At 46.7% G+C, this 12466-nt stretch overlaps 2 protein-coding genes across 2 annotated transcripts; one reads left to right on the top strand and one right to left on the bottom strand.

Moving 5' to 3' along the window:
* The first annotated feature begins 260 nt into the window (after positions 1-260).
* Positions 261-5334, top strand: ndufc2 (NADH:ubiquinone oxidoreductase subunit C2). Its single transcript, NM_001292759.1, is given in 3 exon segments — positions 261-523; positions 3754-3897; positions 5125-5334. Coding segments are annotated over 3 exon segments (336 nt in total). The 5' UTR covers positions 261-381; the 3' UTR covers positions 5175-5334.
* Positions 5335-10323: 4989 nt separating this feature from the next.
* Positions 10324-10964, bottom strand: LOC103177142 (mid1-interacting protein 1-B-like). Its single transcript, NM_001293146.1, is given in 1 exon segment — positions 10324-10964. A coding segment is annotated over 1 exon segment (423 nt). The 5' UTR covers positions 10917-10964; the 3' UTR covers positions 10324-10493.
* Positions 10965-12466: the final 1502 nt, after the last annotated feature.

Genomic DNA, 12466 nt, shown 5'->3' with positions numbered 1-12466 from the left:
TATTATTATTTAAGGTGTGGCAGCAGTGCAGAGGCGGAGAGGGAGGGGCCGTTACCCTGTCACGATAACCGCTTAAGTCTGTAAGAAACGTGACAGGCGTTTTGCGACCCGGAGCAACTCCAACAACAACAACAACAACAACAATAACCCACCAACAGCAACACATCCTTTTTTTTTCTGTGTGTATTGTTTCAATGATAAAGGGGGGAGAGAGAGAGAGAGAGGGAGAGAGAGAGGGGGCGGAACGTTTGTCGGGAGCCGAGTCGCTCCACCCGGCGGAGTGGAGCCGGGGCACGTGTCCCTGCGCGCTGTGCCCTCGCTGTGTGGTCCCCCCCTCTCCCACACACACCCCCCACTTCCGGAGTAGAGGCGGCGGCCGAGATGCAGTTGGTGCTGCCGCCCGAGGCCCGGGGCCTCCCGCCTCCCGCCATCGTCAACAGGAACACGGTGTGGCTCGGCCTCCTGGGCTGGACCTCGTCCCTCCTCCACAACGCCCTGAACCACCGGCCGCCCCTCAAGGCGGGTGAGTCTGTCCCCGTCCCCCCCACCCCCACCCCGGGGAGCGGAGGCCCAGGAAAACCCGAGGCTTCGAGGCCTTCGCAGTGACCTTCAGGCCCTGAGGGAGGGGGGGGGGGGGGTGGGGGGGGGGAGGCCGCGGGGCTGATGTTGTTCTGACCTCTTGTAGTAATAATAATAATAATAATAATTAATATTAATAATAATAAACGTAAAATTGCCGCAGACGCTGGAAATCTGAAGCAGAAACACACACAGAGAGAGAGAGAGCCACTGGGAGCCCTCAGCGGGTCCGGGCAGCGTGTATGTGGAGAGAGGAGAGGGCGCGTCCCCCCCGGTTCCCCCCCCCCCGACCCGGCGAAGGGCCGTGGCCCGGACCCGACGACGACGGCCCTCGCGCTCGACACGGCGCCCGATCACGACTTCGAGACGTCTCCCGCAAGCGCTTCGCGGCGCACGCTGCCGAGCGTAGTGACTGTTATGTTTCGCGGGAGAAGCGCGGCAGCCGATGGCGCACGGCGGCGTCCCCCACAAACAGTCGTGGGTGGAAGTGATCAGTTTAATTTGAAGGGAATATTACCCCCAGTAAGTGATCCTCCGATTGACTAACAAACCAGGTTCCCCCTCTCGACTCTCTACCCCCTCCTCGCTCCCTCCCTTCCCTCCCCTCACCCTGACCATTTCCCCCCCCAATGCTCGGGTCCTGACCCAACTGTACAGCGCCTTGGACGTCCTCCCGACGTGAAAGGCGCTCTATAAATGTAATCTTGTTGTTGTTGTTGTACTGCTCGGTAAACAGAGGCGCGTGGAGTAAGGAAACCCGGCTGAAGGTTTCGCTCTGCCCGGGAATCGAACCGAGGGGTCTTCTTGATGCAATATTTCTTCATTTGTGGCCGCAACACAACAGCAGATTGCGTTTATACAGCGCTTTTCAGGTCGGGAGCGCTGGACAATCGAAGGTTAACACCCGAGCTGCAGAACGGGCATCTCGGCTCGGCGGCAACAAGGCGGTGATTTGGAACAGGCTCAGAGCTGAGCGAACGTTCGGCTGGACACTCCTGACCCATCATCGGTCTAGGCTGACGCTCCAGTGCAGCTCTGGGGGAGCGCTGTTGTCGGAGACGCTGTCCTTCAGATGAGAGGTTAATCCGAGGTGCCGTCTGGCTGTTCAGGTGGATGTTACAGCACCAGGGGTCCTCAGACGTTGTCACAGTGAGCCAACCTAAGCCAACAAAAAAACACAGTTGCACCTCTCCACGGTTCACGAAGACAACACAAAGAACCGAACCCCCCCCCCCTATACTCCACAAGAAAACGAGCAACAAAGTAGGAGGGGTCCGATCAATACAGATACAATAAGAATATGAGGGTGAAAAGCAGCATTTCGACTTCACAAAGCCCCCTCCGTGCCAGATTCTGCCCAAAAAGAGCACAAATCACAGCAGCCAAAACCAAACTGCTCAAACACTTTGGGAAATCACAACACCAAACAACTTCAGATCATGTTGTACAATATCCATTAGTCCCACCCCATCACAGGGAGGAGTGAGCCTGTCTCCTCGCTGTACAATGTAGTGCAATTCAGGGTTGCAGTCTAGAAAGGCAGAGGTGGGGTTTGGGAGGTCCGTCCTACAGTTTGAGAACCTCTGCACTACACGAAAAGAGGAAAATGTTTCTGCTAATGTTGTGGACAACCATTCCCAGCTAACATTTGTCATTCACTTCATGGCTGTTTGTGGGACATTGATATGCGCAAATCGGTTGCTTTATCCTCCTACAAAATACACAGCATCATAGAATCATAGAATATTACAGCACAGAAGGAGAACATTTGGCCCATCGGTTAGGCCTTAGCTGGAGTACTGTGTCCAGTTCTGGGCACCTTACCTCAGGATGGATATTAAGGCACTGGAAAGGGTGCAGAGGAGAATCACGAGAATGATACCAGGAATGGGGAACCTTAGCTATGAGAACAGTCGGGAGAAGTTAGGACTTTTCCCATTAGAGCAGAGAAGGTTACGCAGGGACCTGATAGAGGTCTTCAAGATCATGAAAGGTTTCGTCAGGTGAGATAGGGAAAAGCTGTTTCCGCTGGTAGGTGCGTCTGTGACTCGTGGTCACAGTCTTAAGATATCTACCAAAAGAAGCAGAGGGGAGGTTAGAAGAAATGTTTTCACTCAGCAAGTTGTTGGAATTTGGAATGATCCGCTCGAAAGGGCAGTGATGTCCGATTCGATAACAGCTTTTAAGAGAGAACTGGATAGGTATCTGGAGAAGACGGGTTTGCAGGGTTATGGGGAGAAAGCTGGTGATTGGGGTTAGTGAAAGTGACACTCTGTCAAAGAGCCGCACAGACTCGATGGGCCGAATGGCCTCCTTCTGTGCCGTAACATTCTATGATTCTATGATCGTGCCTGTGCTGGCTCTTTGGAAGAGCTACCCAATTATAATAATAATAATAATCCTTGCATTTGATATAGTGCTTTTCACGTCTTCTAGACGTCCCAAAGCGCTTCACAGAATATACTGTAAAGTGAATTGACTGTATTTTTGTGGGCAAACGCGGCAGCCAATTCAAAATGACCAATTTATTATTTTTTTTGGAGGGATTATTATTATTAGGCATTAGTCCCACTTCCCCGTTCTTTCCCCATACCCCTGCAAACCTTTCCTTTTCAAATATCTATCTAATTCCCTTTGAAAGTTGTTAATGAATCTGTTTCCACCAACCTTTCGGACAATGTATTCCAGACCGTAACAACTCTCTGTAAAAAAAAATCTCCACTTCTCCCCTCTGGTTCTACACTTTGCGGTATATTAATAATAATAATCCTTGCATTGAAATAGTGCCCTTGCAGTTGAGACGTTTCAAAGTGCTTCACACGATACCCTGTAAAGTGAAATGACTGTATTTTGTGGGCGAAATGCGGCAGCCAGTATTGCCCACAGCAATGTCCCACAAACAGCCAAGGACTGAGTGACCAATTTTTATTTGAGGGATTGCTGGCCAGGACACCAAGAGAAACTCTTCTCTTTTTCGATAGTACCATAGGATCTTCAACATCCACCTAAACAGGCAAATGGGCCTCGGTTTAAAAACTCATCCGAAGAACGGTACCTCTGACAATGCAACACTCCCCCAGCACTGCATTGGAGTGTGAGCTTAGACTATCTAAATCTAGGTGTTTATTTCAGATGACAGAAACAAGTGAAAAGCTGTTTTGCTTTGTTTTTAAGGTATCCATCGACAGATACTTTTCACGAGCGTTGCCTGGTATATTGGCTACTACCTCACCAAGTTGGAAAACTACAAGAAAGCTAAAGTAGAGCATGAAATGTTTGAATACATAAGACTCCATCCAGAGGACTTTCCTGAAAAAGGTACAGTGTTCAAAGAGATAATACAATGTGAAGGAGACAATAAACATTTAAGATAAGAATTCAGTACAATTTAGATTTATATCACATCTTTCAGGGTGGGCACCAGAGCTGGGAGAAAGTGGGGGAATGAAGATGACTGAATAATAACAATACTTGCATTTGATATAGCGCCTTATGATGCTGTTGAGACATCTCTAAGCGGTTCACAGAATATATTGTAAAGTAGATTGACTGCATTTTGTGGATGAAATACAGCAGCCAATTGCAAGGCATGATCATAGAGATAAGCCTTGAGGCAGGTTATGAAAGTAGGGAGGGAGGAGGGATTCGGAGGAACTTCGGGATAAAGAGCAGGAACAGAACAGCTGAAGGCTCAACCACCGATGGTGGGGCTGACAGGACATGAAGGCAGGACAGTAGTATTGGCCAAGCAGTATTCATTGAGCAATGGGTCCAAAGAAATGTAAAAAAAAATACAAGCTGTCTTATTTATCAAAGTGCTTCACAGTAAAGTGCTTTGACTGTGTGTAATTTACAGTGTAAAGTACTGTGACTGTATTTTATAGGCAGCAGCCAATTTTCCCATAGCAATGCCCCACAAACAACCTTGAAGTAAGTAAGTGACTAATTTTATTAGGGAAATTGTTGGCCTGGAGAAACTCCCTTCTCTTTTCGAGTAGTGCCATGGGAATTTTAACATCCACCTGAACAGACAGGCAGGAGCTCGGTTCAGCATATAAATCTGGACGGCACCTCCGATACTGTAACCCCCACCCCCTCCCCCACTCCGGGCACTTCTCCCCCAATGGGCTTGATGTTGAAGCAGATTATTGGGGTGAAAAAATGGCATATCACCATTGATAAGCTTGAATCAAACCAACCCTTGAATATCAACCAGTTTTAAATCTGAATATTCCCATTTCATAGTCTCACTATTTGCCATATCATATACCTTCGTAATCTTGAAGTCCTCTATCAGGTCATCCCTTAACCTTAGCTCTAGTGAAAAAAACTAACTTCAACACTCTACACAACTGACATTCACCTCCCCCCCCCCCGGCTCCACCACTGTCAAGCACTCAGGGAGAGGAGCTATATACACGCAAGTTGTTGTTGTTGTGTTAAAATCGTCCAGGTTTGAGAGAAATAAACACTGAAAATACAAATCACATTTATTTTTGTGATGATTGAGGTGATAATTTTCTTGTTTCTGTGTTTTATTTTCAGAGAAAAAGAAGTACGCTGAAATCCTGGAGGATTTTGTTCCAATTCGCTAAAATCACCTGGCAACGACTTTCTGTTGGCAATGTTTGGTTCTTGTTATAACCATACACCAGTCTGAGCGCTTGTCAGGCTCGGTATAAACCATGTTAATCTGTGTATGCTCAGTGTTTCTCATAGATTTATGTAAATGGATTTGCTGTAATAAATTATATGAAATAATTACTTGTGGGGTCTTTAAAAATGAATTAAATGTCTTTGTGCTGCGTTGGTGGTTTGGTCGGAAAATTGGCAGAAAAATATAAAATTGATTTTAGTTTGAAGTTCACATTGCAGTCAGGTCAGTTTCCACAATCATTCGTGTCTGTAAAAAACAGACAGTAAATAGATTATTGCAATGATGTTTAAATAACCTTTGAAGGATGGCATTTCCCATGTGTCGATGGCTGCAACGCAATACTGTAATTTTAGATATCAAAAGTGCTTATTGCATCTTTAAATGATAAAGTCCAATCTGAGGTGAAATATTGATTATAACCAGAGGCCAATCCAATTCCTAAGTGGTATGGAAGACTGATGTGTTCACTATCTTATACATGAATTGTTTTAAGTCCAGCTTTGCTCAGTTGGAAGCGCTCTCACCTCTTAGTCAAATTGTTGTGGGTTCAAACAACTTGTCAGGACAAACAATTCTGGTCTCAGTGACAATTCGGGTCTCAGTGACACTGTCCAGAGGAGAGTAATGAGGATAATACCCAGTTTAGAAGAATGAGGTACGGGCAATGATTAGACAAGCTGGGGCCCTTAAGCAATGAAAGGATATGTCTCAGAGGGAACCTTATAGCAATGAATAATATTTTAAATGGGATTGAAACAGTAAACCCAGAACTGTTTAGAGCTGCAATTGGCAATTTCAGGATAGATATCAGGAGTATTTCTTTACCAAAGGGTTAATTACAACAACAACAACAAGATTCCATTTATAGAGCGTATTTCACGTCGGGAGGACGTCCCAAGGCGCTGTACAGTTGGGTCAGGACCCAAGCAGGGGGGAAATGGTCAGGGTGAGGGGAGGGAAGGGAGGGAGCGAGGGGGGGTAGAGAGTTGAGAAGGGAGCTGAAGGCACGGGCAAAGAGAAAGGTCTTGAGACCGGCCTTGAAGGAGGACAGGGAGGAGGCGGCGAAGGCACTGGGGGATGGAGTTCCAGAGCCTCGGGGCTGAGAGGCTGAAGGCCCGGCCACCGATGGTAGGGCGGTTGGGGCGGGGGATGTGGAGCAGACCAGAGCCAGAGGAACGGAGGGTACGGGCAGGTAAGTAGGGGGATAGTAGGTCGGAGAGGTAGGAGGGAGCGAGGCCGTGAATGGCCTTGTAGGTGAGGATGAGGATCTTGAATTCGATCCTCTGGGGGATGGGGAGCCAGTGGAGGCGAGCGAGGGTGGGAGTGATGTGGTCGCGGTGTCTGGTGCGGGACAGTACACGAGCTGCAGAGTTCTGAATGACCTGCAGTGTGGAGGGAGGTGGCGGGAAGGCCGGCGAGGAGAGAGTTCCCATAGTCCAGCCTTGAGGTGATAAAAACGTGGACCAGAGTTTCAGCAGCGTGAGGGGTGAGGCAGTGCCGTAGTCTGGCGATGTTCCGGAGGTGATGGAAGGCAGTGCCAGTTGGGGCGCGGATATGAGGGAGAAAGGACAGCTCAGGGTCGAACAGAACCCCGAGGTTCCTGACTGGCTTTGAGAGGTGGAGAGTGCAGCCTTGGATGCTGATGCTGTCAGCGCCTGAGGTGCGGAGGCGCTGACGCGATGCGATCAGGGCAGAGTTCCATGTATGTCTGGTTTCCATTGGTATGAAGTGCGCATTCTCTCCTCGGAGGGCTGCGTTCTGTGTTATCCAATCCGAGAGAACTTAGGTGGTGGTTGGTAAACGCATAATGTAGGGTCCCCAAACCTGGGCTTTTGCTAACCTGCGCCTTATACTCTCCAGCGTTAGGTCGGAAGACACATTCCTCCAGGGAGAAAGGCCGCACTCCATTCCAGGTAGAGAGACATTTCCCATGTGTAGGTGGTTTTCATATGCTGAACCCTCAGTCTGGTTTGGACACTATTAAGTATGAGAACAGGTTTCTGCATTTGTCAGGCTGACCAAAGTAAATAGTTTGTCAGCAAGCTGTTCAAACTGGAGTGGGGGGATGTGTGGGAATATCACAGTGAACCAATCCTGTCCTAAACCCTCGTCCGATTCACTTTTCTGACCCAAGTACTGAATCTTAACTGCTGGCATTTATCTGAGGAGAGGAGAAGTGATTTCTGTATAATAATCTTGCATTTCACATGGAACCTTTCATGTCCTGTAGCTCAGTGGTTAGAGCACTCGCCTCGCAAGCGAGACCCCTGGGTTCGTTTCCTGGCAGGGCGAAACGTTGGACAAGTTTCCTTACTCCACACGCCTCTGTTTACCCAGCAGTAAGTCGGCACTCGGTTGTTAGTCGATTGTTGGATCGCTTTTCCGGGGTAATAATCCCTTCAAAATAAAATTGGTCACTCAATCCACGACTGTTTGTGGGACACTGCTGTGCGCAATTGGTTGCCGTGTTTCTCCCACAAAATATACAGTCAATTCACTTTACAGTGTGTTCTGTGAAGCGCTTTGGGACGTCCTCCCGACGTGAAAAGCGCTATATCAAATGCAAGGATTATTATTATTATTATTATAATACGCTATGTCAAATGCAAGGATTATTATGTCGGGAGGATGCCTCAAAGCACTTCATAGGCTTCACTGTAAAGTGTAGTGACTGTATTTTGCAGGTGAATGCAACAGCCAATTTGCACACAATAATGTCCCATAAATCTCTCACAAAGACTGACTACTATTATAACAATAATATAATAATAATAATAATCCTTGCATTTGATATAGCGCTTTTCACGTCAGGAGGACGTCCCAAAGCGCTTCACAGAACACACTGTAAAGTGAATTGACTGTATATTTGTGGGCGAACGCGGCAGCCGATTGCGCACAGCAATGTCCCACAAAGTGTCGTAGATTGAAAATGACCAATTTATTATTGTTTTTGGTTTTGGAGGGATGATTATTAGGCTCTGTGTGGAGTAAGGAAACTTGCCCAAGGTTTCGCCCTCTGCCTGGAATTGAACTCAGGTCTCTCACTTGCAAAGCGAGTGCTCTAACCACTGAGCTACAGGATTCCTGTATAAGTCCTGTATAATCCACGGGTTAATATAATAACCCGTGCATTAATTACTGATTGGAAATTAAGGTCAAGGAATTCCTCTCGCCCATAAATGCTGTGACTGACGACTTTAACGAGCACAAGATTTTTCCGTAGAGTGTAGTAACTGTATATTTTGTAGGAAAAAATGCAGCAGGCAATTTGCCTACAGCAATGTCCCACAAACAGCTGTGAAGTGAACAACATTATCAGGAAGATTATTGGCCAGGACACAGGGAAAGACTCACCATGCTTAAGTGTATCCAAACCAAACTGAAAATTCCTTGCATCCCACCTCCACATGATAATTCCAGAGATAGATTGTTTGAATGGAATGCAAGTTGTAATATAATTTTAAATTGTAATTTAATTGTAAAATTGTAATTTAATTGTAATTTAATTTTATATTGTGCCTCCGTGTGGCATTATATATTATATTATATTATATTATTATATTGTGGCGCCGGCAGCATCAGCCTCCACGGCTGCACACTCAACCTCACTAAGCCAGTCAGGAACCTGGGTGTCTTGTTTGACCCTGAACTGTCCTTTCTCCCCCACATCCGCGCTATGACCGGCACTGCCTACCACCACCTCCGCAACATTGCCAGACTCCGCCACTGCCTCACCCCTCAGGCAGCCCAAACCCTCACCCACACATACGTCACCTCAAGGCTCGATTACGGGAACTCCTTCCTCATCGGCTTTCCCAACTCTTCCCTTCACAAGCTGCAGATCATCCAAACCTCTGCAGCTCGTGTAATAATAATAATAATAATAATCCTTGCATTTGATATAGCGCTTTTCACGTCGGGAGGACGTCCCAAAGCGCTTCACAGAACACACTGTAAAGTGAATTGACTATATTTGTGGGCGAACGCGGCAGCCAATTGCGCACAGCAATGTCCCACAAACAGTCGTAGATTGAAAATGACCAATTTATTATTGTGTTTGGTTTTGGAGGGATTATTATTAGGCTCTGTGTGGAGTAAGGAAACTTGCCCAAGGTTTCGCCCTCTGCCTGGAATTGAACTCAGGTCTCTCACTTGCAAAGCGAGTGCTCTAACCACTGGGCCACAGGACTCCAGGTACTCATGTACTTTTCACATCTTCGAGACGTCTCAAAGCGCTTCACAGAATATACTGTAAAGTGAATTGACTGTATATTTGTGGGCGAAACGCGGCAGCCAATTGCGCACAGCAATGTCCCCCAAACAGTCGCGGATTGAAAAAGACCAATTTATTATTGTTAATTTTTTTTAGGGATTATTATCGAAATAATTGTGGCAATAGTTCACATGCACTCACCAAACAAGTACAGTTTGGAAAAAAAACACACATTTACATTCATAATGCAATACAACAGTGATACAGATGTATTGCTAACAGTATATCAAGGTCTGGCCGGGCCTTCAGCCTCTCAGCCCCGAGGCTCTGGAACTCTATCCCCAGTGCCTTCGCCGCCTCCTCCCTTTCCTCCTTCAAGGCCGGTCTCAAGACGTTTCTCTTTGACCTTCAGCCTTCAGCTCCCCTCTCGACTCTCTACCCGCTCCTCGCTTCCTCCCTTCCCTCCTCTCACCCTGACCATTTCCCCCCTTGCTCGGGTCCTGACCCAACTGTACAGCGCCTTGGGACGTCCTCCCGACATGAAAGGCGCTCAATAAATGGAATCTTGTTGTTGTTGTTGTCTGGTTGGCACATTATTCCATAAATTTGCAATTGGTACTTGACTTCACTTTAACATTTTCATTACAGGGAGAGAGGAGCAATTAAGATTAATGTGCTGAGGCTCTATATCAAATGCAAGGATTATTATTTATTACAATTAATTGCATTTTTGGTAGACACAATAACCAGTGATGATGTTCCATGCTGGATTCTCCATCCGCTTATTGTTAGGAAATTTACTTACAGCCAAAGTTTTTTCTCTCTCAAAGACTTGTGGAAATTGAATCAATATAAACACAGTACTATTCTTTATAACCAATTTATTCAGATGTATTCAGCAGGTTTACAATTGGCATTTCCACATGCTTATAACTTAAGCAGAATCACATCTTTTGCTTTCTTCCCAGCTGCTTTGTTGACTGTTTCACGTTGCAACCTCGGATGGACACTTGGGTGAGAGTTTCGGTGATCTTTCCAATGCGGTTAGCGAGGAAGGCCTATGATTTCCTTATAACGTTTAGTTAGTGTGTTGGCCTTGTTGCTCAGTTCATCTAGCACAGTGTAGAGCCCCAACAAGTGGATGTGGAAGAGTTTCTCCAGGTTTGGCTGTTCTTCATTCTCCTCTTCGCTCTCCAAATCGCCGGCGCTGTTTTTCCTTTTCGGCGGCTCAAAGGGCAGAATGCTGGACTCCACCGTGTTCTTGAAGGACTTCAGAAGGCTGTAGCACTCGTACAGGTTCTGGGGACTGATGGTGGCCATTTTGGTTTCATCTTCATCCTCGATGGGGACGTCTCGGAGGAGGCTGGGTAACATGACTGTGTTCTCCATGTTCTTCACTGAAGAAACGTATTTATTCATTGCCACAGCGAGGAAGTTCTTTTGGTGCTGTGTTGCAAGGGACTGCATGGTGCTTTTCGTTCAGTGCTGGAATGGGTGTAAAGATGCACGAACTCAACAGAGCAGAGGCAGTGCAGAACAGTCAATCTGTCGGGCTTATATACTGTTAACGAGAGCCTGATGTTACTCGAGTTCGATCCACATATTAGGTCAGTTCAAAAAATCACACAAGCATTGACACCTGAAAGCGCAGAGTTTAGCAATGATTGGCTCAGCCTTGACATCATCCAAATGTATCTACGCAACTGAGGACATCCATTGGCTTTGGTGAATCATATGTTTAGATTTATTGGCAGCCTGCACCATTTCATTCAAAGAGTGGTGTCTGATTGTGACCCTGGGAATCTGCCCAAAACCATATTTCAACCAATACAGAACTTGAGAATTTGACTCTTCCAGGCAGCACCCCTAGGTCAGGGATTTCAGATAGGAGTGTTTGCGTTTCGCAAGTAAAATATTTCTTCAATTGCAAAAATAGCTTTTCGGCTTAGTTACTCTTTTACAGAAAGGTTCACTGTCATTTTGTCTTCCCACAAGGAATTGACAGCACAGCCAGCCTGGCTCATACAGGACCTGGGTAATCCTGCAAGCCAAAGCCCTAATGAATAGAGTGATCTTAGAGCAACGGGAAAGCTTGCCAGACAGCGATATCAATTGCAAGCTATGCAGTTTTAGCTGGTTAGACTCGAGCAGTTACCCCAAAGCACCCTCTGGGGTCCCCAAGCCTAGGCTCCTGCCAACCTGCGCCTAAATACTTTCCAGAATTAGGTAAACAGGATGGGTCCCTCCAGGGAGAGAGGGCGCATTCCATTCCAAAAATCTATCCCTGGGATTTCAAGGTGTAGGTGGGATGTATGGAATTCTCAGTTTGGTTTGGAGACCCTTAAGCACAGTGATGGGTTTCCGCATGTGTCAGACACCCGAGTTGATCAAAAAAAGTAATTTGACAATTAGTTCTTTAAAATGTGAAAATATGGAATGGAATGGAGTGGAGTAGAGTGGCTAAAATAGATGGCAATCAATCTCATGTCGAACCTTGTCTTGACTGAAATTGACACTTGGCTTGCTCCTGGAGGTGGGTTTGTTGGTAACAGTGCAACAGTTCACCTGCAGCTCCGACCTCCTTAACTCCCCGGACTGTCCCTCAGACTCACCGAACCTGTGCACATCACAGGTGTCATGTTCGATCCCCCATTGTCCTTCCTAACACACAAAAAAATAATTTGGTCACTCAATCCATGACTGTTTGTGGGACACTGCTGTGCGTAATTGTGTCAAATGTTTTCAGGAGAAGAAGAGAACTGGAGGATAGTATACAGTGAGGCAAAAATAGACCCATGCTCTGAAGTTGACCCCTTTCTCCCCAGCTCGGTGTCATATTGTTGGAATGGCAGAGTGTCGTAACACTGAGATGATGCCCCGTGAGAAAGGCGCTATATAAACGCGAGTTGTTGTTGATAGGTAGCTTACAACTCCTCCGCTCAACTAACAAGAGCATCTGCTGCCCCCTCTGTGCCAGTGACTTCAGTCACTCCACCCTAACCTCTGGAACCTCTGGA

The sequence above is a fragment of the Callorhinchus milii genome, unplaced genomic scaffold (assembly GCF_018977255.1).
Source record: "Callorhinchus milii isolate IMCB2004 unplaced genomic scaffold, IMCB_Cmil_1.0 Scaffold4, whole genome shotgun sequence".
Taxonomy (NCBI): domain Eukaryota; kingdom Metazoa; phylum Chordata; class Chondrichthyes; order Chimaeriformes; family Callorhinchidae; genus Callorhinchus; species Callorhinchus milii.
Note: the sequence above shows the minus strand (reverse complement) of the source record. Positions and strands in the feature narration are given on the sequence as shown.